At 47.7% G+C, this 27818-nt stretch overlaps 1 protein-coding gene across 4 annotated transcripts; it reads left to right on the top strand.

The window, feature by feature from the left end:
* Positions 1–562: 562 nt before the first annotated feature.
* Sfxn4 (sideroflexin 4) lies at positions 563–27240 on the top strand. Of its 4 annotated transcripts, XM_042701398.1 has the most exons (14): positions 563–774; positions 2548–2613; positions 5542–5616; positions 8595–8621; positions 8707–8761; positions 10534–10559; positions 11450–11503; positions 11595–11651; positions 12025–12090; positions 13271–13349; positions 14979–15094; positions 20889–20974; positions 22832–22949; positions 26203–27240. In XM_042701398.1, exons 1-14 carry the CDS (start codon positions 736–738, stop codon positions 26278–26280), a joined length of 942 nt encoding a protein of 313 aa, XP_042557332.1. In that variant the 5' UTR covers positions 563–735; the 3' UTR covers positions 26281–27240. The 4 variants fall into 4 exon arrangements, with proteins under 4 accessions (XP_042557332.1, XP_042557333.1, XP_042557334.1 ...); XM_042701399.1 differs by lacking the exon at positions 11450–11503; XM_042701400.1 differs by lacking the exons at positions 11450–11503; positions 11595–11651.
* The last annotated feature ends 578 nt before the right edge of the window (positions 27241–27818 follow it).

The following is a 27818-nucleotide window of genomic DNA, read 5'->3' as shown; positions in this document are numbered from 1 at the left end:
CCCAGATCTCACCCTCTTGAGTGGCTAGGATTACAGGTGTGAGCCACTGGTACCTACGTGTACATTGTTTTTATTTTTGCCAGTCCTGGGACTTGAACCCAGGGCCTGGGCACTGTCCCTGAGCTGCTTTTGCTCAAGGCTAGCACTCTACCACTTGAGGCAGTGTCACTTTGAGCCTTCAAGCATAATGCCCAAAAGCTTGGTGTGCCCTGAAAGTCTGATGAGAAGGTGCAAGGTCCGGGTGAAGTATGGAGGGTCCCACACGCTGCTTACAGGGTCTTTGCAGTAGCTCTGTGACAAGGAAATCCCCTGGGCCTGGAGGCTCCAGACTCCAGAGCAGCTGGGAATGGGGTTGGGAGGACTGCGCCCATGGGGGAGATGGGCTACAGGATCTGGGCGCTCATGGGAGACGACGGTGAGGACCAGGATACGGAGGGGGCGGGGATTGGTGTCTCGGGGGCGGGGTCTTCGGAGTCTGGGGGCTGGGACTTAGAGCCCGGGGCGGGGCCTACGGAGCCCTGGCGCAGGCGCGCGGCCACCTAGGGCGGCCGCAGGGCGGGCCGGAGCCGAGGCGCACGAGCCGGCCGCACCGGCGGCGTGGGGCGGATTGCCTGGCTTCTTTTCCAGGCCCCGCGGGGGTGGCTACGGCTTCCGCGGCCGTCACTTAGGCACCCGGAAGAGGAGGAGGAAGTGCGGGGCCGGTGGCCCCCAGCCTGCCGCGGCGCCGTCGCCCGCATGGAGCCCAACCTGCGCTTCGGCATCTGGGAACGCCAAGTACGCGTGGGCCGGCGCGGCGGGGGGCGGGGAGGGCGCGCGCGCGGCGCGTGGGGTCAGGCTGGCCCGGGTGACCTTGGCAGGCCACGTGGCTGCCCGTGGCTGCCGATTCCTCCTCCCAGAGGGGCTCGGGAGTGCGCCTTCCTCGCCCTTCCACCTCTGGAGCGGACCAAGATTGCGGAGGGCGCGGCTGCAGCCGAGAGCATCGCTTAGGCCCGGGACTGGGCTGGGGAGGGTCTCCCCAAGGTCACCCTTCAGGGGGCCTGAAGGAGGCCCGACCTCCCGGCGATCTCCGCCCGAGCCTCTGCTGAGCAGCACGTGGGGGTGAAGCGGGCCTCCCCGGAGCTCGGGCCTCCCTCCCCGGAAAGCTCACTGACACTCGGCCAGACCCCTCCGGCCTCCCTCCAGCAGCGCCCTGGGTACCAGCAAAATGATGAGTAAAACCCTAGGCCGGTGGCTCACGCTTGTAATCCTAGCGAATCACGAGGCTGAGATCTGAGGATCACGGTTCAAAACCCTGCACGGGCAGGAAAGTCTGTGAGACTTATCTCCAGTTAACCATCAGGAAGCTGGAAGTGAAGCTGTGGCTTAACGTGGTAGAGCACTGACCCTGAGCACCAAAAGCTTAGAGGCTGAGTCCAGGCCTTGAGTTCAAGCCTCATGACTGGCACACACACACACACACACACACACACACACACACACACACACACACAAATGGCAGGAAGAAATAACTGATAATGCTATGTTAATTTTAATAATACGTTGTTTAGCCTAGCAGTTGCAAAATAGTAATATTTCAACATATAACCTAAAAAACAAATGAGATGATTTCACCTACTTTTGCTATATTCTTTGTGGACCACGTATGTGATAGCCCTGCATCAAGCCCAACTCACTCTGACTCCATTTCACAGCTCAGCTACTTGGGACCAGCCAACCAGCACAGTTCTAGTATTCTTTTGAAGATCATGACTTAGGTAGGGTCGTTTTGAAGGGTGGGATGTTGAGATGGGCAGCTTAAGTGTGTGTGGGGGTAGAGGGCTTCTTGAGACAAACCAGGCTGGACTATAGTACTGAGATCTTACTGGTGTGTCTACCCTTAGTTATTAGTGTTAACTAGCTCTGAAAGCCAGGAAATATTCTGAGGTTTTTGGAGTTCTTTGCTTCAAGTAATATGAATAGAGGCACTTTGAACCTACAACCCTCACGGCCAGTTGATAATGAGAGGTTCCTGACACAGCCAGAACCCCTGGAGCTCTCTCAGGACCTTCTCACCTCAGCTTCCTTTACCTGCAAGATGAGTGTGCTGAAAGCCAACTGCTGATAGCCCACACTTGTGTCCTTGCTACCATGGAAGTTGAGATATGAGAACCAATGTTTGAAGCCAGCCCAGGTAGGAAAGTCCTTGAGATTTTTATCTTTTAAACATCAAAAAACCAGAAATAGAGCTGTGGCTCAAGTAGAGTGCTGGCCTTGAGCTAAAAAAAAAAAAAAAAAAAAAAAAACTTAGGGAAACTACCCAGGCCCTGAGTTCAGACCCCAGGATTTGTATGTGCGCGCACACGCATGCACTCACGCACACACACACTTTGTTGAAAAGATTCTAAGAGCTGGGTGCAGGTGGCTCATGCCTGTAATCCCAGCTACTCTGGAGGCTGAGAACTGAGGATTGCAGTTCAAAGCTAGAAATGAAGGTGAATAAAGTGAATTGCTACTTCTGCTGTGTGTCTTGTTTTTATTAATTTCTCTGGTGCTTTTCTCCTACTTTAGTCTTTTGTTCAAAGATTTCTTCGCTGGACAGAATTATTGGATCCTACAAATCTGCTCATTTCAATTGTAAGTATTTTCTTGTTTTCAGAGATAATTTCACCATTTTATATTGAAACTTGGAGATTGTGTTCCTCTTTTGAAAGTAGTTGAAATAACAGAGTTTATGAAATTATGTGTTTTTATTCTTTTTGATTGAGCATGTTAGGTTAGAAGGGTGACATAAGGGACTGGGAAGGTGGCTCAGTGGTAGAGTGCTTGCCTTCCATGCATGAGGCCCTGGGTTCGATTCCTCAGCACCACATAAGCAGAAAAAGCTGGAAATGGCTCTGTGGCTCAAGTGGTAGAGCGCTAGCCTTGAGTTGAAGAACTGAGGGACAGTGCCCAAGCCCAGAATTCAGGCCCCATGACCAGATAAAAATACGTGTTTGTAGAGAGGTGTGTGTGTGTGTGTGTGTGTATGTGTGCATGTGCACACGCGCATGCATGTATGCATGTATGTTTGCACACATGGTCTGTATGTGTGCACACACCCATGTACCAGGCCTAGTCTAGGTGCTTGTGACTTAAAGAGAATAAAAACCAATTCTTCAACTGGGCAAGGTGGTGTATATCTATAATCTCAGCATTTGGGAGGTAGAAGCAGAAAGCAACTTCTAAGACTGGACTGTTTCAAAACAAAAGCAAAGGACGGGGAATGTGGCTTAGTGGTAGAGTACTTGCCTAGCATGCATGAATCCCTAGGTTCAATTCCTCAGTACCATATAAACAGAAAAAGCCAGAAATGACACTGTGGCACAAGTGGTAGAATGCTATCCTTGAGTAAAAAAAACTCAGGAACAGTGCCTAGGACTGGTTTAAAAAAAAAAAAAAAAGTCAGGCGCTGGTGGCTCATGCCTGTAATCCTAGCTACTCAGGAGGCTGAGATCTGAGGATCACAGTTCAAAGCCAGTCCGGGCAGGAAAGTCTGTGAGACTCTTATCTCCAATAAACCACTAGAAAACTGGAAGTGGTACTATGGCTCAAGCAGTAGAGTGCTCGCCTTGAGCTGAAGAGCTGAGGGACAGCGCTCAGGCCCAGAGTTCAAGCCCTACAACCGACAAAAAAATAAAAAAAAATAAAAAGCAAATGTCAGGGATATTGGCTTATACCTGAATTCAAGCTACTTGAAAGTTAAAGATCAGAATGATCACAGTTCAAGATAGCCCTGGTAGAAGTTATTGGTACTCATCTCAACGACAAAAACCGGGTGTGGTGGTATATGCCTCTCATCCCAGCTATGCAGAAGGTCTAATAGAATGAAAGAAATCCAGGCTAGCCTGAACAAAAGCATATTAACCCTACCTGGAAATAAGGCAAAAAAGAGCTGAGGATATGATTCAGGTGGTTGAGAACCTGCTTAGCAAGTGTGAGACCCTGAGTTCGAACCCAGTACTGCCTCCAAAAAGCCTTATAACAGGGCGTATGGCAAATAACTTTAACTAAGGCCCTAAAGGGAATTGAGTAAACAGAGCAGGTGTGAGAAAGTGAGCCCTCAATTGGTCAGTTGGTTTAGTGCAGGGAACCAGGGAGATCTTGAAGGTCCAGTTCTTTTTTTGTGGTTGTTGTTGTTGTTGGTCGTGGGGCTTGAACTCTGGGCTTGGGCACTGTCCCTCAAGCTCTTCAGCTCATGGCGAGTGCTCTACTGCTTAAGCCACAGCGCCACTTCCAGTTTTCTGGTGGTTTTACTGGAGATAAGAGTCTCATAGACTTTCCTGCCTGGGCTGGCTTTGAACCGTGATCCTCAGATCTCAGCCTCCTGAGTAGCTAGGATTATAGGCGTGAGCCACCAGCGCCTGGCTAAGGTCCAGTTCTTCACCAAGAGAGCAGTGTCATCTGCTGAGGTTTGTGTGTCAAAGGGTTTTTTGGTAGTCGTATGCCGAGTGACCAGCTGCATTTGGCAAGCCATTCATTTGGGGGTGGCTCAGTTGTCCCAGTGAAGGAAGAGGATTTGAGTCAGTGTGGTAAGGGGTGAAGAGGAGCTGCTCTTTGACCACTAAAAACCCTTTAGGACCAGAGTCTAAGGGCTACATCCTTCTTTCCCTCAAGATGTTCCTTACAGTTATGTTACTCATAAAAAGTAGGAAACAACCCAGTGCTAATGAGCAGCAAAATAGATAAAATGATATACAGTGGAGTGTTGAGTAGCACTAGAAGTATGAACTAGTTACAAGCAATTAATGGAAATGCGATGCTCAATGGAGAAACATAGAGGTGAGGATTGATGTCGCTTTGGTAGGATGGGAAAGGGATGAGACCGGGTAATAGTTCCTTCTGAAAAGCAAAATTAGAAGCAAGTATATCCAGATGTTCACAGTTACTAATTCTGGTTGAGGTTATTTTAGTTCTGTATATATGTATTTTTCTCTCACATTAAGAAAAGGAAGCTGGGCTCTGGTAGCTCACACTTGTAATCCTAGCTATTCAGGAGGCTGAGATCTGAGGATCTTGGTTCAAAGCCAGCTCTGGCAGGAAAGTCCGTGAGACTCTTATTGCCAGTGAACCACCAGAAAACAGGAAGTGGTGCTACTGTATCTCAAGTAGTAGAGTGCTCTCCTTGAGCTGAAGAGCTGAGGGACAGCGCCCAGGCCCAGAGTTCAAGCCCCATGACCAACCGAAAAACAAAAACAAGAAAGCAAAAGAGAGAGGAAACATGAACTGAACTGATTAGCCATGGACATGAGGGAGATGCAGGAATTTCTGGGATTCTGACTTGTGCCACCAGGGAGGCAGTTGATGTCTGAGACCTGAAGGGATAGCAGCCACAGTAGAGCTGGAAGAATCTAGGACACTGGAGAATCTGTGTAACACTTGGGGCTGTCCTCAGGGAGTGGAGAGCCTTGAAATCAGCTTTACAGTTGCGGTAATGTGTTTGGGAGACTGACTTGTGATTCTTAAATGCGTGCACAAATCTGAAAAATGCTGACTGTTGCTTTATTTCTCCGTATTTGATTATAGGAAAGAATAGAAAAATCAAGGCAACTATTGTTCACCAATGAAGATGCAGCCAGACACAACCTGAATGACCAAAGGGTATGTCTCCTGAGTGCAGATGTGCACAGATATGCAAGGTTCCAGGCTGGCTGAAGTTACCTTCAGTTGGTTTTACTTGGCGTGGAGTGAAATCAAGTGGTACTTTGGCTATTAATCCTGTCATTGGACAGACACACTGCAGAGGGGAACATCTTATAAAACTGTTTTTGTTTGTTGTTGTTGTTGTTGTTTTTGATCGGTTGTGGGGCTTGAACTCTGGGCCTGGGTGCTGTCCCTGCACTCTTTTTTTTTTTTTTTTTTGGGTCCGGTCATGAGGCCTGAACTCTGGGCCTGGGCACTGTCCCTCAGCTCTTCAGCTCAAGGCTAGCACTCTACCACTTGAGCCATAGCGCCACTTCCGGCTTTTTTTTCTTATGTGGTGCTGAGGAATCGAACCCAGGGCCTCATGTATGCAAGGCAAGTGCTCTACCACTGAGCCACCTTCCCAGCCCAGTGTCCCTGCACTCTTTAGCTCAAGCCGAGCACTCTACCTCTTGAGCCACAGCGCCATTTCCAGTTTTCTAGTGGTTTATTGGAGATCAGAGTCTCACAGACTTTTCTGCCCGGGCTGGCTTTGAACCGCAATCCTCAGATCTCAGCCTCCTGTGTAGCTAGGATTACATGCGTGAGCCACCAATGCCCGGCTTGTGTTGCTTTTTTTGTCGGTCGTGAGGCTTGAACTCTGGGCCTGGGCGCTGTCCCTCAGCTAGCGCTCTACCACTTGAGCTACAGTTCCACTTCCTGGGTTTGTTTTTTTAGGTGCAGTTAGAATTCTGTCACATAAACCAGCAAGAAAACTGTTCTTCCTATATAGTGCATATTAGTGAGATTCTTTGTAGCTGATTCCTGAAACCTCATGGTAAACTCCAGAATTCAGGCAGGCCCTCTGAAGTCAGACTCTGTTTTCCATCACAGGCAGTGTTCTGGGGCAGGATTATATTCTTGCCTGTGGGCTCAAACCAAATATTTTGTTACTTAGCCTGCAGCAGAGGGAGATTTCCAGAGCTCACAAACATCAGTCCCTCCGGGGAGCCCATGGCAAGTTCACATATTTAACTTGGTTTTTCTAAGAACTTCTTGTGGCCTCGGGGCTGACACTTCGACTCTGTTACAAATGATGTGGTTAATGGTGCAGAGTGAACTCCGAATGCAGCCAGCCTGAGCTGCTCTGAGCCAAGGGACAAGCTGGCTTCTGGATTTACTTAAAAGATAAATTAGCTTTTGGTCCATTCCATGTTTACATAGGAGTTTTTAACATTCTGGGTAGTTTCTTTATAAGGATCATATCTTATCATTAGTGCATTTGTTTGTTTGGTCCTTTTTTTGATTTGTTCCTTCCACGTAGTAGAAAATACCTATGGTCTTCCCTGTCTTCCTGGCGAGGCAAAGGTGTCATCAGAAGTAAGACTGCTCAGTGGTCATGTAAATTAGTGTAGCCACTATGGCAACCAGTATGGAGCTTTCTCAGAAAACTTAAATTAAGCTGGGCGCTGGTGGCTCATGCCTGTAATCCTAACTTAGGAGGTTGAAATCTAAAGTTCACGATTTGAAGCAAGCCTATATAGGAATGTCCATGAGACTGTATCTCCAGTTAAGCAGTAAAAAGCCAGAACTGGAGCTGTAGCTCAAGTAGTAGAGTACTAGCCCTGAGCAAAAAATTAAAATTAAAAAAAAAATCCAGGGCTGGGAAGGTGGCTCAGTGGTAGAGCGCTTGCTTTGCATGCCTGAGGCCCTGGGTTTGATTCCTCAGCACCACATAAGAAAAAAGCCGGAAGTGGTACTGTGGCTCAAGTGGTAGAGCGCTCGCCTTGAGCTGAAGAGCTGAGGGACAGTGCCCAGACCCAGAGTTCAGGCCCCATGACCGGACCCCAAAAAAAAAAAAAAAAAATCCAAAGACAGCACCCAGACCCAGAGTTCAAGGACCAGCACTCATACACACATACACACACACAAAACTAAAATAAAATAGATCTACTCTGTGGCCCTTCTTAACCACTCCTAGGCATGTATCTGAAGGATTATAAGTCAACATACAATAGAGATAACTCAATCCCATGTTTCTTATAGAAGTAGTCATGATAGCCAAGCTGTGGAATCAGCCTAGTCCTACTACTAAGGATTGGAAAATAAAATGCCCTGCATATATATAGCATTTTATTTGACGATATTATTTCTCATTTGTAGGAAAAATAGAACTACAGATAATAGTGTTTAGATAAGCTCAGGAAAACAGATTCCACATGTTTTTGCTCTTATGTAGAATCTAGAGTTTCATAATAATAATGATGTGAACTGACTGTGAAAAGGGTCCTGTGGAGAGGGATGAGAGGGAGCGGGAGGGGGAAGGTAGAGGGGTTGGGGTAGTAGATACTATAAAAATATACATATGTATGAAAGCATAATGAAACCCATTACACTCGGTAAAAAGGAGGGAGAAGAGTTAAGAGTAATATAGATGGGTGAATTTGATTAAGCTACATTATATTCTTGTTTATAAATATAACTTTTTATATAATTTATGCTAATAAAGTTTTGTTTTATTCATTTATTTTGGTACTAGGTCTGGAACTCAGGGCCTTGTATGCTCACTCACTCATGACTAGTGTGCTAGCATTTGAGTCCCAGTTCCAGCTTTTTGCTAGTTAATTGGAAATTAGAATCTCTCAGATCTGTGTGTCTAGGCTGGCTTCAAACTAAGATCTACAGATCTCAGCTTTCTGACCAGCAAAAATGCCAGGAGGAGTAGCTCCAGGGGTAGAGCCATTTGTGAGTGAAAAGGCTGAGCCAGAGTGCAAGGCTCTGAGATGAAGCCCCTGAAGCAGTGTTTCACAGAGGTTGGGCAGGGAGGGGAGGGGTGGGGAGGAGGGGGGGGGAGGAGGAGGAAAGGAGAAGGAGGGGATAGGGAAAGGAAAGAGATTGGCCAGGAGACTTTTACTACTGAACTATCTTTAAAATCTGTTTGTTTTTCCTCTTTTTAGATTAAAGAAGCATGGAAGAGGAGTCTTGTAAGTTTCAGCCCCTTCCTAATTTTTAGCCTCATAAAATAATAAAAGCAATCATGCAGCTAACTTTTTTATCTGTCCTTTGAAGTCGACCGTGCACCCTGACAGCAGCAGGCTGATCCCTGCGTTCTTCCGGCCAGCAGGTGAGCTGGTGCTGAGTGCAGAAGTGGGTTGGGAAAACCTGGCTGCAAGCAGAGAATTGCTTTTTTTCATTGTTCTATTGCCCACCCAGTCCTTGAAGGGTTTCTGTGGACACAGTCTGGAAGTCACGCCTTAAAAAGAATTCTTGAAGGTTGTTGAGTTGATAGCAAAGAGCAGGCTCTAGGCCCAGAGCTGAGTCCATTACTGTGGAAAGATCTGGGCTTTGGGCAGCAGGAACCAGGCCTGTGGGGGAACCTGCCCTATTCTGTCAGGTTGGTGATGGTATCTCATGGTTTAGACCTGGCAGCTCGTGAGTGCTGCATGTGTTATGGATACTGCATAGTTTCTTGCTCTGACTTCCATGGCATTCACTAAGATGATGGGAGCAGCATCCGTGATCCATAGAATTATAAGCCATAAATGGGAAATAAATATCCAACCATTTAGGTTCTTCTTCAACAATTCATGAGAAAGATTAAGGTTAAGTGCAGGAGTTAGTGTTAAGAGGGAAAGGTATGGAAGTGGCGCTGTGGCTCAAGTGGTAGAGTGCTATCCTTGAGCTGAAGAGCTCAGGGACAGAGCCCAGGCCCAGAGTTCAAGCCCCATGACCAACAAAAAGAAAAAAAGAGGGAAAGATAAAGCCTGGGACTGTGTATAGTGACTGTGGTTGCGTGGTAACTCTGTAGCTATGTGTGAGAAAGAATCGGAGTTGTCATGGAGATCTTGAGCACTTCATCTGTAGCCATGCTGCTAGTCCCGGCTACTTAGAAGGTGATTGGGACACTACTTAGAAAGTGATCTGGAGTGGGCTGGGAAGGTGGCTCAGTGGTAGAGTGCTTACCTTGCATGCATGAGGCCCTGGGTTCGATTCCTCAGCACCACATAAGCAGAAAAACCCAGAAGTGGCGCTGTGTCTCACATGGTAGAGTGCAAGCCTTAAGCTGAATTGCTGAGGGACTGCACCCAGGCCCAGAGTTCAGGCTTCACAACTGACCAAAAAAAAAAGAAAGTGAATAAGGGAATAGTTTATTAAGTTTACAAATCTCAACGGCTGAGGGGGGGTGACATGTGCCTGTCATCTCAGTTACATAGGAGGTCGTAGTTAAAAGGGTGACACTCGAGGCTGGCACCTAAGAAAAACATGAGACCTTAGCTGAAAATAACCAAGTGAGAAGGGCTAGGGGCATGGCTTAAATGATAAGAGCACCTATCCAGCAAGTGAGCACCCCCCCAAAAAAAAAAAAAAAAAACGAGGAAAGAAAAAAGAAGCTGGTTGCTAGTGGCTCATGGGTATACTCTTAGCTACTCAGGAGACTGAGAGCTGAGGATGAAGATTCAAACCAGCCTGGGCAGAAAAGTGTGGAGACTATCTCCAACTAACCTGCAGAAAGCTGGAGGTGTAACTCAAGGTGTAGAGCACCAACTTTGAGCAAAAAGAAGTCAAGTGAGGGTGCAGGCAGAATTCAAGCCCCAGTACCAGAAAAAGAAAAAGAAAACTTTATCTGGAAGGATGGGTTAGTAACAGTTGACCCTGCTTCCCTTCAGGGAGAGCTCTGACCAGGCTGGTGGTTATCTCCTGGTTAGATCTTTCTGTATTGGGCAGTTTTCATTTTGTGCCATGTGCATATAGTTACTATTTTTCCTAGTGAAAAAAGATAAGCAAGGTCTCCTTCAGTTCTGTGCCCTCGGGAAGTCACTAGGTGATGCCCCTTTAGGCCTGATCTCCTCGGGCGGCCCGCCTCACTGACTCTGCTCTGCTCTGCTCTCCTTCCAGCTTTCCTGCCCTTGACGGCACCCATGGTGAGTAAGCTGCCACTCGCATCAGATTTGGGAAGAGGTCTGCCCATCTCCCTACCTCAGCTGGGTCCCTCCAACTCTGGGTCCCTCCCTGTCTCAGGATGGCCAGCTAGATGGACTCTGCTGTGACCCTGGTCCCTCTATCCCTTCTCTAGCTGGGCCTTGAGCTTCCCTGTGCCACACAGGACGCCCTGTAGAGGAGACGAGTGCCCTGTGGGATTGCCCCTTCCAGCTTACTGTCACAAATGCCTGAGGTCATCAACTTATTCAAAGAAAAGGTTTATGTCGGCTCCTGGCTTCAGAGGCTGTGGGGCCATGGTTAGGTCGTCCCCTTGGGCTGGTAGCAAGACAGCACCTTGTGGTGGGAGAGTGTCGGGGAGCAAAACTGCCTCCCTTAGGGCACCCAGGCAGCGAAAGAAAGGGGAAGGTCATGACCCACTGGCCCGAAGACCTCCCAGCGTTTCCTTCACCTCCCAGTGTCACCTCAGGACCATGCCTTCACACATTCAGCTGCAGCGAAGGCCTTTGGAAAGACATCCGGGTCTATAGTGCTTGCTTTCCCCAGATCCTCCCCCAACGTAGTTCGTCACCCAGCGCTGGGAACTGCCCTGCAGGAACACTATGCACCTGGTGGTATTTCTGTTTTTGTTTGTATCACATTACAGACCATCCCTTCTTCTACACGTGCCCCTGTTTAGCTCTCTTGGCAAGTGCATGCTTCCCGGATGGCCTGCTGGAGGCTCCTGGATATCCTTGGAGCCACTAGTTGAGGACCAACTAATTGCTCACTGAACATAGGCTTGGCCCCCGCCTTACTCTCCTGCCCTAGCACTAAGTCTCCCCTAGAAAATGTTTTTGCTCCTGTAATTTTACTCTTGCTTTCTTCTGAAAAGCTGTTTTTGTCAATGATGCCAGCAAAAGGAATTATGTCCATACTTGTCCCTCAGGTAAGGGTTCTTTCATTTACGTGATCACTGGGTTCTGTGGAGCTTGAAACCACAAAACTATAGCGTGATCCACTTGCCTCATGCCCTGCAGGTTTCCTTTTATGCCTACACAACAGCTTTCACCATCATCAATGGCAACTCCAGCTATGTGAGTTCTTACTGAACCCAGGCAGGGTGTGATTTGGGGTTATGTTGGATTTAGGATTTGTGTATGTGTGCATGTGCTGGTAGTGGGTCTTGAACTCAGGACCTTGTGTTCTCTCTTGGCTTTTTCACTTAAAGCTAGCACTCTACCACTTAAGCCACAGCTTCACTTCTGACTTATTGATGGTTCAATGGTGATAAGAGTCTCACAGACTTTCCTGCCTGGATCCTCAGATCTTAGCTTCCTGAGTAGCTAGGATTATAGGCATGAGCCACCAGCACCCCACTGTTGTGTTTTGTTTGCTTGCTTGTTTGTTGTTGTTAGTTATCTTTGCAGGGCAGAAACTACTAATAGTGTACTTTGATTTTTCCCGTAGAGGCGACATGGGGCAGAGCAAGTGGTGTTAGGAACGGGAGCATTCAGTTCTTCAGCCTTCCTTGGAGTAGGTTTTTATTACCTATTAGATCCTTTCTCTTCCTCAAAATTGATAAAGCTTTATTCTGTTTATAAATGTATGTGTTAACCTAAGCAACTTAGAACATATGAGTCAACCTATAAGCATTTAAATCAACCTATAAGCATTTCACTCAAAATAGTCACACTATGAGTCCTGAGTTTCCAAGTACATACAGGTGGACCTAGTATTCGAAGATTCTACTTCTGGGCAGTCAGCCAATTGTGGATGATAGAAGATACTTGAAAAACACTACATCTGTACTGAACATGTTACAGATATAAACAGTGCAATATGATAACCACTTACATACCCACTTACATTGTATTAGATACTCTTAAATCATCACAGATGCTTTAAGGTACATAGGAGATATGCACAGGTTATAAGAGAGAACTCAAGAGTCTGCAGAGTTTGGTATTTGGTATCTGGGATGTCCTTGCACTAATATCTACTAGAGACTGAGGGACAACTGGACTCAATAAACCTCTAATGTCGATTGTGTCTTGCTTTGCATGTCACAATACTACAATGGTGAAAAATGCAGACTATAAAACCAGGTGTAGTTGGGTGCTGGTGGCTCATGCCTGTAATCCTAGCTATTCAGAAGGCTGAGATCTGAGGAATATGGTTCAAAGCCAGCCCGGGCAGGAAAGGCCATGAGACTCTTTTTTTTTTGGGGGGTCCGGTCATGGGGCCTGAACTCTAGGCCTGGGCACTGTCCCTCAGCTCTTCAGCTCAAGGCGAGCACTCTACCACTTGAGCCACAGAGCCACTTCTGGCTTTTTCTGCTTATGTGGTGCTGAGGAATTGAACCCAGGGCCTCATGCATGCAAGGCAAGCGCTCTACCACTGAGCCACCTTCCCAGCCCGACCATGAGACTCTTATCTCCAACTAACTACCAAAAAGTCAGAAGTGAAGCTATAGCTCAACTGGTAGGGCACAAGCTATAAGCAAAAGAGCAGAGGAACAGTATCCAGGCCCTTAATTCACACACTAGTACCAACATACATACACACACACACACACAGGCATGCACGCACGCACGCACACACACGTGCACCTAAGAGTACCAACCACAGTGTGAGCTGAGGTGAGAACTAAGTCAGCTAGCTCTGTTGCTCATTGTTCTCAATACCCCAGTGATGTTTCTCTTTTATTTTCTAGTTGTTCCCTTATTTCATTCAAACAAAGTGTCCCCTGATTAACCCTTTGATCAAAAGGGCCTTACCCATCATCTTTTTCGGTGAGTAAAAAGGGCGGGGAACATGCTGTTTGCTGCTGTTTTCAGTCTTTGAGTCCTCCTCTGTCCCCTGAGACCTCAGGTGCCGTGACCACACCAGGACTGTTCACAGCGGTTGATGTGCAGCCTCCTGGGGCCCCAGGTCCAAATTGTGTCTTTGGCTTGAGACGTGACCCTCTTTCCGTAGATGCCTCTCAATTGTCAAAGGATGAACACTAACTTAGAAATTATTATTTTAAAGTGATACAAGAGGGCTGGGAAGGTGGCTCAGTGGTAGAGTGCTTGCTTTGCATGTATGAGGCCCTGGGTTCGATTCCTCATAAGCAAAATGAAAAAAGCCGGAAGTGGCACTGTGGCTCAAGTGGTAAAGCGCTAGCCTTGAGCTGAAGAGCTGAGGGACAGTGCCCAGGCCCAGAGTTCAGGCCCCACGACTGGACCCCCCAAAAAAATAAAAAAAATAAAAAAGTGATACAAGAGATCAAACCTAGGGCCTTACACATACTGGGCAAATGCTCTACCACTGAGCTTACCCTCAGACCCCACAAAGCTTTTTTTTTTGGCCAGTCCTGGGGCTTGAACTCAGGGTGTAGGTACTGTCCCTGAGCTTCTTTTGCTCAAGGCTAGCACTTTACCACCTGAGCCATAACACCACTTCTGGGTTTTTCTGTTTATGTGGTACTAAGGTATTGAACCCAGGGCTTCATGCATGTTAGGCAAGCATGCTACCACTAAGCCACATTCCCAGCTTTACACAAATTACATTTTAAAGTCTGTCTATACAGCCAGGCGCTGGTGGCTCACGCCTGTAATCCTAGCTACTCAGGAGGCTGAGATCTGAGGATCACAGTTCAAAGCCAGCCCAGGCAGGAAAGTCCATGAGACCCTTATCTCCAATAAACCACCAGAAAATTGAAAGTGGTTCTGTGGCTCAAGTGGTAGAGCACTTGCCTTGAGCTGAAGAGCTGAGGGACAGCACCCCAGCCCAGAGTTCAAGCCGCATAACAGACCAAAAAAAAAAAAAAAAGGTCTGTCTATACAAACCATTCTTGTGCAGCATTTTAGTCATCCCAATGACAAGTTCCAGGAAATATTCCCATTTACAAATGAAGAGACTAAGGCACAGGGAGGGTAAATAACTTGCTTAAGGACACACAGCAGGTAAGTGGCAATAGAGGGATCATAACCAAGTTAATCAGACAGCAGAGTGAGTTGAGTGTTCACGGAAGATTTTGTGTGCCAGCATGAAAATTTACATAACCTGTGTCATATACCTGGGTTTGAGGATCAAGGCAGTTGGAAGAGTTGGTAGAACCTTGTCGGTGGTGAAATTGGGGAAGTGATGTCATGACCTACCTGGTCAAGCCATCTTAAGCAAAGATTGGGAATATATTTCAAGGCAATTGGGTTTCTCCTGGATTCTATCTGGGAGTCAAGATCCAAGACTGAGTGGCTAGTGGTCGCAGTTCTGCCTCCACAGTCCAAGGAGAGAACTTGGGTTGCTGGGCCCCTGGCAGAGACCGAAGGTCAGAAAGCAGCTGTGTAAAAGTGGCTTGAGGTGGACAGACCTTGTAAAAAGATGTTCTTTTGCTGGCCTGAAACTCATCTCCTGTTTCCTGTTCTCTTTCTCTACAGCCCAAGTCAGTGCAATGAATGTCTTTGCATCCCGAAGTCTTGAGCCCATTCGAGGGATTCAGGTCATGGACAAGGAAGGCCGTGTTATAGGCCTTTCCAGAAAAGCTGGGGAAAAGGTATGAGGTACAGTGAAGGAGTCACTTACTTGATCTTTCAGCAGAGAATGGGATTTTCTGTTGGAGAGCCAGTCACACGTCCACCCCTGCCTTCTATTTTCTTTTCTTTTCTTTTGGGTCCGGTTGTGGGGCCTGAACTCTGGGCCTGGGCGCTGTCCCTCAGCTCTTCAGCTCAAGGCTAGCGCTCTACCACTTGAGCCACAGAACCACTTCCGGCTTTTTTCTTTTTATGTGGTGCTGAGGAATCGAACCCAGGGGGCCTTGTGCATGCAAGGCAGGTGCTCTACCACTGAGCCACCTTCCCAGCCCCTACTTTTCTTTTTTACCTTCTTCTTCCTTTCTTTTTTTTTTTCTTCTTCTTCCTTTCTTTCTACCTTTCTTTAGCCGTTGTCCCTATTCCTGCCAGAAAAGGTCTGCATTTTGGTACCAGTGTTTGAAAGATAATGCACCAGTCTTAAGTTCTCCAAAGAAACCAGTGGGATGTGTAAACACACCTGCTAGGGAGTGGTTTTGAGAAGCTGACGTGTGATGGAGGCTGGGGAGATGGAAACTCAGGGCAGGCCAGCAGGCAGCAAGTGGAGTGCAAACTTGAGCAAAATTCCTTTGGGAAACCTGTTTAACTCCAAAAGATCTTTCAGAGGGGGAACCACTTTCTTGTCAAGCACAGACGTTAGGAAATCTAATAGTTTGATCTAACACTCTTAGAAATCGTTGTGTAGTCTACGGTAGTCTCATTTTGGCTGTGAACTTTTTTTTTTTTTTCCATTTAGCTGTATTGAGGCTTGAACTCAGGACCACTCATTTGCTAGGTAGGCATTTTAAAAATTTTTTTTTAGGAGCTGGGAAGATGGCTCAGTGGTAGAGTGCTTGCCTTACATGCTTGATGCCCTGGGTTCGATTCCTCAGCACCACATAAGCAAAATGAAAAAAGCCGGAAGTGGCGCTGTGGTTCAAATGGTAGAGCTCTAGCCTTGAGCTGAAGAGCCGAGGGACAGTGCCCAGGCCCAGAGTTCAAGCTCCACAACCAGACTCCCCCCCAAAACAAAACAAAACAAAACAAAAAAAATTTTTTTTTAATTTGTTATTATAAAGATGATGTACAGAGGGGTTACAGTTATGTAAGCCAGGTAAGGAGTACATTTCTTTTGGGACATTGTTACCCATTCCCTCATTTTCTCCCCATTTTTCCCTTCCATCCCACCCACAAGTTGTATAGTTCATTTTCAACTTAGTGTTCGGTGAGCACCACTGCTGCACTCTAAGGAGCCACACCTGTACTCCTTTATTGTACTCAGGTTTTTGTTGTTGTTTTGTCAGTCGTGCGGCTTGAACTCTGGGCTTGGGTGCTGTCCCTGTGCTCTTCAGCTCAAAGTGAGATCTCTACCGCTGGAGCCACAGCGCCACTTCCAGCACTCAGGGTTTTTTTTGTTGTTCGTTTTTTGTTTTTTTGGAGGGGGTCGTGGGGCTGTACTTGGCCAGGGCACTATTTCTGAGCTCTTTTGCTTGAGGCTGGCACTCTACCACTTTGAGCCACAGCTCAAATCACCAGTTTTCTGGTGATTTATTAGAGATAAGAATCTCAAGCCGGGGGCTGGTGGCTCATGCCTGTAATCCTAGCTACTCAGGAGACTGAGATCTGAGGATCACAGTTCAAAGCCAGCCCGGGCAGGAGAGACCGTGAGACTCCTATCTCCAATAAACCACCAGAAAACCGGAAGTGGCGCTGTAACTCAAGTGGTAGAGCGCTTGCCTTGAGCTGAAGAGCTGAGGGACAGCGCCCAGGCCCAGAGTTCAAGCCCCATGACCGACAAAAAAAAAAGAATCTCATATGGGCTGGGCGCCAGAGGCTCACGCCTATAATCCTAGCTGCTCAGAAGGCTGAGATCTAAGGATCTTAGTTCAAAGCCAGCCTGGGCAGGAAAGTAGTCTGTGAGACTCTTATTGCCAATTAACCACCTGAAAACTGGAAATGGTGCTATGGGTCAAGTGGTAGAGTGCTGTCCTTGAGCTGAAGAGCTTGGGGACAGTGCCCAGGCCAGAGTTCAAGCCCCACGACTGACCAAAAAAAAAAAAAAAAAAAATCTCATAGGGCCAGAAATGTGACTTAGCAGTAGAGTGCTTGCCTAGCATGTACTGGGTTAGATTCCTCAGTACCACATAAACAGAAAAAAAAAGCCAAAGGTGGCTCCGTGGCTCAAATGATAGAGTGCTAGCTAGCCTTGAGCAAAAGAAGCTCAGGGACAGTGCCTACACCCTTAGTCCAAGCCCCAGGACTGGCCAAAAAAACCCAAAAACTAAAACAAAACAAAAAACACAAGTCTTAGATGGGGCTGGGAAGGTGGCTGAGTGGTAGAGTGCTTGCCTTGCATGCCTGAGGCCCTAGGTTCGATTCCTCAGCACCACATAAGCAAAAAGAAAAAAGCCAGAAATGGCACTGTGACTCAAGTGAGAGAGTGCTAGCCTTGAGCTGAAGAGCTGAGGGACAGCGCCCAGGCTCAGAGTTCAGTCCCCACGACCAGACCTAAAAAAAAAAACAAACAAAAAAAAAAACACAAGTCTTAGAGACTTTCCTGCCTTGCTGGCTTTGAACCTCAATTCTCAGATTTCAGCCTCCTGAGTAGCTAGGATTATAGGTATGAGCTACTGGCACCTGGCAACAAGCTTGTTTGCTTGCTTGCTTGCTTGCTTGCTTGCTTGCTTGCTTGCTTGCTTGCTTGCTTGCTTCCTTCCTTCCTTCCTTCCTTCCACCAGTCCTGGGGCTTGAACTCAGGGCTTAGGTACTGTCCCTGAGCTCCTTTTGCTCAAGGCTAGCATGCTACCACTTGAGCCACAGTGCCACTTCTGGCTTTTTCTGCTTACATGGTGCTGAGGAATCTAACCCAGGGCTTCCTGCATGCTAGGTAAGCACTCTACCACTGAGCCACAGTCCCAGCCCCCTATGGCCCATCTCCCCATGTATTCACTCTTTGCTTCCACTCCAAGCCCTAGAAAAACACTATCTTCTTACTTTTGCCTCTTCTAGAAATTTCATATAAATGAATTATCCAGTAGATTTTTTTGTGTGTTTGTGCCATTCCTGGGGCTTGAACTCTGGGCCCGGGTGCTGTCTTTTAACTTTTTTGCTGGAGGCTAGTACTCTATTACTTGAGGCACAGCTCCCCTTCCATGTTTTTGGTGGCTAATAAGCTAAGAGTCTCATAGACTTTCCTGTTCAGGCTGTCTTCAAACTGTAATCCTCAGATCTCAGCCTTCTGAGGAGTTAGGATTATAGGCGTGAGCCTCCTGTGCCTACTCCAACCAGTAGTTTTTTTACATGGCTTCTTTTACTCTTTTGCTCATCCATTTTGAACCACACGTCAGTGTTTTGTTCTTTCTTACATTAGTACCATGTGTGTGTAACAGACATTTTACACACAGGCGGTAGACAATGGGAGTCAGGCTAGTTTGTGGCTGCGCCGAGCCTTGGCTGGAGACTGCGTGTGGACCTGTGTTTGCACTTCTTTTCAACTCAGTTTAACTCCTGGGTGTCATTATGGCTGAGAATGGCTCATGAAGCTGGAGGATAGAGTGAGAACAAGTGTTAAAGTAGCCACCTGTTGCCCAGCCTCTACTGCCTGCCAGGTGCAGTGTTAGGGTCCACAGACCTGAGCCCTCACCTGTGAGGGGCCTGCTCCCTCTGGCTGTGCAGCCTGTGCCTGGGGTGTGGCCACCGGAGCGTGGGAGCCTCCCTGTACCCCTTCTCACCAGTGGGAACCTGGTTTCTCGCAGGAGGCCAGTTTAGGGTGAAGGGAAGAGTTTGATGATCTGCTTTAGAAAAAAAATGTCTTTCTCTTAAGCATAAAGTGCCTATGGCTGTGCGTAAGCATACGCATTCTTTTACCTTTTCCCAGTGGCTGAAAGATCTATTTTCTTTGGCTAAAATTTCAGAAACTGCGTAACCAGCAGTATCTGATTGTAATCGAGCTCCTGGGTCAGCTTTCAGGAGATCAGCGTAAGGCTTTCCTCACTGGCCACATCAGCCAAGTAAGGAAGCAGCCAGGCGTCATCTAGTGCCTCTGGATGACGAGTATCCTTTTGGGGTGTATCTTCCCCTCACTCACGGGCCAGACAGAGAGACTGGCTTCGCCCATCAGTGTGGAAGCACTGCGGGCTCAGCAGCCCCTGCTCTCTTCCTAAACAGCAGAGGTTTTACTTTGTTCTCCTGAAAGTTTCCTTGGAAACGATCCTCTGGCCTCTTCCTATTCTTGTGCAGGGAAAGGCCTTCTCTCCAGAGGACCCATCAGGTCTGAGCTGGAGCGTGTGTCACGGGCTGTCTGCTGAGCAGTGGTGTGAGGGGAGCAGGGCTACTGGGAAGGGAGGATGTGGGCCGGTCACAGGGGCTGGGGAACACATGGGGTACCTGGAAGGATTTATTTTTTTTTTCAGTAGTGCTGTGTAAGTGTTCTACCTAAGTCAGACCCTCAGCCCTCAAATGTTAGCCGCCTCCTCCCTTCCCCGCCCCCCATAAAGATAGGATGGAACCCAGGGCCTTGCACATACAAGACAAGTGCTCCACCAGCAAACCACACCTCCAGCCTCTGCCTGTTCATCCAGCTTGTGAAGGTATATCTGTCGGGGCTGAGGTCTACAGTTAATATGTAAACCGAGTCAAAATTTCCCAGGCCAACTGCTAGTGACTCATGCCTTAATCTTGCCTACTCTAGAGGCTGAGATCTGAAGGATCACAGTTCAAAGCATGTCCAGGCAGACAAGTCCATGTGATTTCCATCTCCAAAGGAACCAGCAAAGAGCTGGTTGGAGGTATGGCTCAATGGCAGAGCACCAGGAGAGAAAACAAGCTGAGCAAGCAAGCTGGACAAAACCAAGTGCTGACAAAATAAAAACACAAGTTCTCTCCATTCACAGTCCCTACATTGCCCTTACAGATAATATGGTTTGTGCATATAATTCATATAGCAAATTGATATGTTCAGATGTTCAATGTTTTAGTAGATAGAAAAAGGTATAGAAAAGGTGGGAGAAGCTGGAAAGGTAGCTTAGTGGTAAAGTGCTTGCTTAGCATGTATGAAGCCTTGGGTTCGATTTCTCAGTACCACATACACAGGAAAAGCCAGACGTGGCACTCTGGCTCAAGTGGTAGAGTGCTAGCCTTGAGCAGAGAGGCTCAGGGACAATGCCCAGGCCATGAGTTCAAGCCCCAGGATTGGCAAAAAAAAAATAAGAAGAAAAGTGGGAGAATGTTATAAATATAAATATAAATACATACCTATACAAAATATAGTTTGATAGCAAACCACTTTAATTCCACAGCTGGAAGCTGGGTATGGGCAGTGAGCTTACATGGTACTGTACCAAACCAGTGGTCTCAAGATGCTGGCCTTCTGATGGCTTCCCGCATTGACAGTGTGGGAATTACTGGGATCAGGTTCAAGGTTGGAGGCCAGTGGCAGAGGTCTAGTTGAAAGGAAATGTGGAACCAACTTCAGTGGCAAATTTCACATCTCCTCCAAGGGGCTGTTTGTCCTAAGCAAGGCTTTGTCTAGATCCCTGGGCTTAGACACAGGAGCTGGGTTATTGGAGCATGGAGTCCACAGTGGAGTCAGGGAGTAAATCCCCTCTCAGTACTTGGCGCCTGCCCCAGCTGTCCTCCCTGTCCCCACATCTAGAAAGACCCTGGGACGCATCAGCTCCATCTCTTGCCAGCACATTTCCTCAGTGTGCAAGGAGCTGTAGGATCCCCAGCTTCATCTCATTCCGTGTACTCAGCTGCCCCCTTTTTTTGCATTTTCACCAGGCTGTTAGGGAAACATCCATCTCCAGAGCAGTGCTGTTTGGGATCTCAGCTTTGATCCCAGAAGTCTTCACATACTTTTACAAAAGGTAAGTGGGACCTTTCTTAGCACAGGTAGGGAAAAACTTGTTAGCAGTTAAAATCTTTAGAAGGCTTGTGGGATGTGAACCTGGGGGAAGGGCGGAAAGAGGGGGCTGCACCACCTTCCTAATAAACACTCATTTCTTGAAGACCAGAAGACATCTAGATGTGGTGATTGTAGCCAGCGTGGAATCAAGCCTGGGTGCTGTCCATAGGCTGCCAGCACAGTGGAGTTGGTGATTTGCAAACTCACCCAGCTCCAGTGTGCTATTAGCTTTGCACAGGTTTCCCCTCCCCAACACTGAGCATGCTGTAATGAGCTTACTTGCTCTCCTGACCCCTCCCCCATATAGTAGACCGGCTCCCAATTGTGAAGCAAGCTATGACCTGTTAGGCAGAGATCCTGTGCTTGCTAAATGAGGAGCCCACCCCGCCAGAAGGGAGACCTGGGATGTAGGGACCAGCGTGGGTGGAATATTGTGCACAGCTGCTGGAACCAACGCTCCATTGTTGTTGGTGTCCTCTCCTGCCAGAGTAGACTTGGGGCAAACTACCAGTCATGTAACTCTTCTTTCAGCCTCCAGTCAGAGGTGAATATATACAAAGCCCAGGCGAGGCTGGACTGTCTTCAGTCAGATCAGGACACTCCAGAGGAGGAGCCCATTGGGCCACAGTGGTCACCGGCTTGGTTCTAGACCAGCCAACTGTACAGCGTGGGAAGTCGAGGAAACTGCCAGCAACACATGAGCCATATGTCAGGAAGTCGTGCTCGGGGCAGAGGCAGCCATCACTTCCCATGGTTGGTCCAGTTGGATACATGCGGAAACTTGCTCAGTTGAGGTCTTTCTAGACTGTTGGGTGACCTCAACACTACAGATCTGTCAAGGCTGGGACCTCTGTCCTCCCTCAAGGCTTACACAAGTGGTACCGCTGCCTGATGAGCAGAGGTGGTCACAGTTTCCTCATGAGCATGGAACAATCTAGAAGCTAACTGAGCTATCAGTGATCTCAAAGAAGCACTCTCTCAGAGCCTCAATATCCAAGCTGAAGGGCTTGGTGGATCTCCTAACTCCCCCATTTTGCATCAGAGAAAAAACAAAAGGTAGAGTTTCCAGGGTCTGCAGATTTGTCAGGGGGTCGGACAGTGTCTGAGAGAACCTGGGTCTCAAACCCCTGGGTGTTTTCCACTCAAGCCTGGTGCTCTACCACTTGAGCCACAATTCCACTTCTGGCTTTTTGGTGGGAGCTGAGTCTCACTAACTTTGCTTTTTGGGTTGGCTTTCAACTACGATGCTCAGATCTCCGCCTCTTGAGTAGCTAGGATTCTAGGCATGAGCCACCAGCACCTAACTCATCCACCACTTTTTGGGCCATGTCGTATGCCATGCTTATGTCACCAGCTTGTGTGTCCATTTCATTTGTGTGAGGCTTATGGTCACACTGACCTTATACCCAGGCTGTGGGGGATTCAGTGAGCAAGGGCCACCTCGGAGCCCGACCCACACAGAGCAAGCACTTAGTTCATGCAGCTTTTTGGGCCTGCACCAGTGGGGCAGAGGCTTGCCTCAGAAAAGAGGCCAGAGCTGGGCACCGGTGGCTCACACCTGTAATCCTGACTACTCAGGAGGCTGAAGTCTGAGGATCACAGTTCAAAGCCAGCCCTCGCAAGAAAGTCCGTGAGACTAATCTCCAATTAACCACCAGAAAACTGGAAGTGGCACTGTGGCTCAAGTGGTAGAGTGTCGCCTTGAGCTGAAGAGCTCAGGGACAGCACCAAGGCCCAGAATTCAAAACCCACAAACAACCAAAAAAAGAGGCCAGAAGTGTTCAGTGCCAGCTGTGAGCTGTGGCCTTATCTCTTACAGGACCCTGTTTTACTTGGAAAACCCGTGGTCATTGTGGACCGCCAAACTATCTTGTACTGTGCTGGTGATGGGACTGATGGTGCCAGTATCGTTTAGCATGTTTCCTCAAGTTGGACGGGTGAGTGTCCTCCACTTCACCGCAGCAGTAACAGATATAATTTCATGTTTATAAGAGTACAGCAGCCGGGAGACTAGGAAGGTGGCTCAGTGGTAGAGTGCTTGCCTTGCATGCATGAGGCCCGGGGTTTGATTCCTCAGTACCACATAAACAGAAAAAGCCAGAAGTGGTGCTGTGGCTCAAGTGGTAGAGTGCTAGCCTTGAGCTGAGCTGAGGGACAGCGCCCAGGCCCAGAGTTCAAGCCGCAAGACCAATCAAAAACAAAACAAAACAAAGTACAGCAAAAATGTTTAATGCCATATTGGGGCTTGAATTCAGAACCTTGTGCCTCTTGCTCAGTCTTTTCATTCCAGGCTGGTTCACCACCACTTGATCCACAGCTCCACTTTTGGCTTTTTTGGTGGTCAATTGGAAATAAAACTCTCAAAGACTTTTCTGCCAGGTTTGGCTTCAAACCATGAGATTCATATCTCAGCCTCCAGAGTAGCTAGGATTACACAGGTGAGCATTTGGTATGCAGCTAAATTATTGTCTAAATCTGTTTGTAAAAATTATAAAATAGGAAGCTGGGAAGGTGGCTCAGTGGTAGAGCGCTTGCCTTGCATGCCCGAGGCCCTGGGTTCGATTCCTAAGCACCACATAAGCAAAAACGAAAAAGCTGGAAGTGGCGTTGTGGCTCAAGTGGTAGAGCACTAGCCTTGAGCTGAAGAGCCGAGGGACAGTGCCCAGGCCCAGAGTTCAGGCCCCACGACCACTAAATAAATAAATAAGCAAAAACTTATAAAAACAGAATGTCTGTATTTGGACATAATTCTATCCAGGACCAGGAGGGGCTCGGAGACCCTCTGCCTGTCTGTGTCAGCCAGTATAGCCAGTTTTGTGGGACTATTTGATACTGGAGATATTAGGAAATGTTAATTTTTTTAGGTGTCATAGTGACATAGGTAGTTACTGTCATTATCACATACATAGTAACAATCTTTATCATTTGGAATTTCTTTTGTGTGGGTGCCAATATGGGGCTTGAAATTTGTGCTTCACCCTCTCCCTTAGCTTTTTCACTCCATGTTTGTCTTTTTTGCTGGTTAACTGGATGTTCATCTGTACAAGATGGTTTTGAACCATCATAATCAGATCTCAGCCTCCTGAATTGCTAGCCATTTGGAATTTGTCAAAGAAACAGCCATTTGAAAATTGTCTTAAAGTACTCAAGGAGAAAAATCCCACTTCTGGGTGTGGGAGATGCTTGAGGCAATAATATCAACAGATGGTTAGCGGTTATGGCTGATTGGGGAGTACGGGAGAGCTTATTATATTCCTTCTACAGTTTTTAGTGTGTGCCAATCATGGGGCTTGAATTCAAGGCCTGAGTGCTGTCCTTGAGCTTTTTTGCTCAAGGCTAGCACTCTACCATGTGAGCCACAGTTGTACTTCTGGCTTTTTGGTGATTAATTGGAGATAACAGTCTCAGACTTTCCTGCTAGAATTGGCTACAAACCTTGATCCTCACATCTGTCTCCTGAGTAGCTAAGATCACAGGCACAAAACATGAATGCCCAATTCTACATTTAATTTTGAAAATTTCCATTAAAAAGTTTTAGATGATAAGCCAGGCATTGGTGACTCACACTGTAATCCTAGCTACTCCGGAGGCTGAGATCTGAGCAGAGCAGCTCAAAGCCAGCCCAGGGAGGAAAGTCCTTGAGACTCTTATCTCCAATAAACCACTCAGAAAACTGGAAGTGGTACAGTAGCTCAAGTGGTAGAGCGCTAGCCTTGAGCTGAAGAACTGAGGGACAACGCCCAGGCCCAGAGTTCAGGCCCCACGACCGGACCCCCCCCCCCCCAAAAAAAAAAAAGATTCTAGATGATAGATATTGCTATTCATTAAACATCATTTAAAAAGATGAAATGGTTACTTAAATTTTGTGGTGGCATTAGGATTTGAATGTAGGGCCTCAAGCTTACTAGGTGGTCAGTCTACTACTTGAGCCATGCCCCTGCCTTTATTTATTTTTGTTATGATAAAGGTGATGTACAGAGGGGTTATAGTCACATAATTCAGGTAAAGAGTGCATTTCTTTTTGGACAATGTCCCTCCTTCCCTCGCCCTCTCTCTGCTTTTTCCTCCCATCCCCCACCCACAAGTTGTACAGTTCATTTTCAACATATGTCTAGTGAGTACCACCGCTGCACTTGTTCACCCTTTGTCCCTCCATTTCTTACTCTTTTTTGGTCGGTTGTGGGGCTTGAACTCAGAGCCTGGGCACCATCCCTGAGCTCTTTTGCTGAAGGCTAGCAGTCAATCACTTTGAGTCATAGTACCAATCCAGTTTTCTGGTGGTTAATTGGAGATCAGAGTCTCTCAGACTTTTCTGACCAGGCTGGCTTCAAACCGAGATCCTCAGGTCTCAGGCTCCTGAGTAACTAGGATTACAGGCGTGAGCCACCTCCCCCCAGCTTTGCCCCTCCATTTCTGTGCCTCCCCTTACACTCCCAAAGACATATGAACAAACTTTTAATTTTCAGGGAGAATCTCATGTTTTTTTGCCCAGGCCAGACTCAGACTGGGACCATCCTACCTGCATTTTCCAAGTAGCTGCGACCACGAGTGTGCACCATCCTACCTGGCATCTTGCTTGAAATTGTTATTTTTTGGGGTCCGATTGTGGGGCTTGAACTCTGGGCCTGGGCGCTGTCCCTCAGCTCTTCAGCTCAAGGCTAGCACTCTACCACTTGAGCCACAGTGCCACTTCCGGCTTTTTTCTTCTTGCTTATGTGGTGCTGAGGAATTGAACCCAGGGCCTCATGCATGCAAGGCAAGTGCTCTACCATTGAGCCACCTTCCCATCCCTGAAATTGGGTTTTGATAACTTTTTGCCCAGGCTGGCTTGAACTTTTCTTTTTTCAATCTCTGCTTCCCAAGTAGCTAGGATTACAGGAGTAAGCCACCAGCACTTAGCTTATTGTTTAACTTCTAAGGCAGAAGTTTATGCGTATAAATATTAAGAATTTAATTTTGTGGGCTGGGAAGGTGGCTCAGTGGTAGAGCGCTTGCCTTGCATGCATGAGGCCCTGGGTTCGATTCCTCAGCACCACATAAGCAGAAAATAAAAAAGCCAGAAGTGGTGCTATGGCTCAAGTGGTAGAGCGTTAGCCTTGAGCTGAAGAGCTGAGGGACAGCGCCCAGGCCCAGAGTTCAGGCCCCACTTTCGGACAAAAAAAAAAAAAAGAATTTAATTTTGCTTTTCAGGTGCAGAGCAGAAAGCTTGAAGAGGAAATTCAGTCTTCCACAGAAGAAACAGAACTATTCTATAACAGAGGAGTGTAGGCTATTTTAGGTGAAGTTATCTGGCTTTTGCTTGGAATCCTCCTTTCCTTCAAGGTCTCAGGAGACCCCTGCAAGACAGACTAGCTTTGGAGCTGGGTTCTGAGGCTGGAAGAGGGACAAGAGGGTCCTAGCTGGCATCGAGGAGCCTGCCTGGGAAAAGATACTGTGAAGTACTAATAAACAGCTAAAACTGAATGCTTCAAAGGTGAAGGTTGCCCCTTGCCCATCTCCAGATTGGGAGCCCAGGCAGCCCCAGCCCTAGTGCCTGCCATAGTTAGTCCTGCTCAGTTTGGCAATACCAGATAACCAGTGCCCACCTGCCACACTCCCAGCTCCTCACTGACAGGACCCTGTTAGCTTCCTCACTGGGTCAGCCATGGCCATTACCAGCAGCAGTACCTCCTGTTCTGTATGGCCAGCTGGCTTCAGCTCCTGATCCCTCTGTGGCTTAGGGCCTTGTTCTGTCTCTGGGGTCCCCTCTGCCTCCAGCTTCCCTTTCAATTGGTTCCTCCTAAGCCAATTTCATCAAGAAAGTAACAAAAGCCCTTCAGAGCCAGCCTTGATCAGCACTGGGGCCTTGGGGGCTTGGTCCGCATTGTTAGCCGAGAATTGTTCCCACCCGTACCCCTATCCCAAGGCTACACTGCCATGCTGATGGCCCCTAGACCTATCCTGGCTCTGAGCAAGACCTGATTAGGCTATTAGGGTGTCCGCCAGATACAAAGCCGGTCCACTCACACATGGGCTCAGCTCCCTCCATCTGGTGCCACTGCGTTCTCCACATCAGGCAACAGTGTTGCGGGCACCCTCACCCCACCTCATTCTACAGGATGCCTCATCTTCCCAACTGTCCAGACAACCATGGCCTTGCTGCCATCCAGCTCAGCACAGTAGTGCCCCCTGCTGGTGCTGCTCTTCACACACCTGCAGACAAGGTTGGGCTTCCAGTGCCAGGTGACCAAATCAATTCACTTAGCCCTGGGGAACCGTTACCTTCCTTGGAAGTTCCTCTCCTCATTCTGAATCAGCATCTTGTTTTCACCTGCACTGTGGGCTTCTCTAGGCCTTCCTGTAAGCTGTCCCTTCTGCTTTGGACTGACTTGTATGTTAATCCTTGCCTCCAGGTTTCCAAGATGCCCTTGCCACAGGATTCCATTTTACCCTGTCCCCCTCCTGTCAGGTCTGGCCTTGGCTATATTAGTACATCAGCCTGTGGGCTGACCCTGTTCCCCAGTAAACTCTTCAAGGCACCATTTGCCCTTCAGGTAGCCCAGAACATAGAAGGTGGATCCCTGTTTGGATGTTGAAACAATGTTTCTAATACACCCTACCCACATCACCAAAGACTGAACCTTGTGCCTTTCAGTTTTTCTTAAGCCAAAATGAAGGGTTATTTCCAATTTTCATAAAAAGGACTTTCAGAGAAGCCCAAAATGAATCCAGAATTACCTACCAGATGGTTTGTCTGGCCACAGGTGTACACTAAGCAAAATTAATGGTAGAGAAGGATGGGCAAAGGCTGACATCATCGAGCAGGT

The sequence above is a fragment of the Dipodomys spectabilis genome, unplaced genomic scaffold (genome assembly GCF_019054845.1).
Source record: "Dipodomys spectabilis isolate Male_0828 unplaced genomic scaffold, ASM1905484v1 ptg000289l, whole genome shotgun sequence".
Taxonomy (NCBI): Eukaryota; Metazoa; Chordata; class Mammalia; order Rodentia; family Heteromyidae; genus Dipodomys; species Dipodomys spectabilis.
Note: the sequence above shows the minus strand (reverse complement) of the source record. Positions and strands in the feature narration are given on the sequence as shown.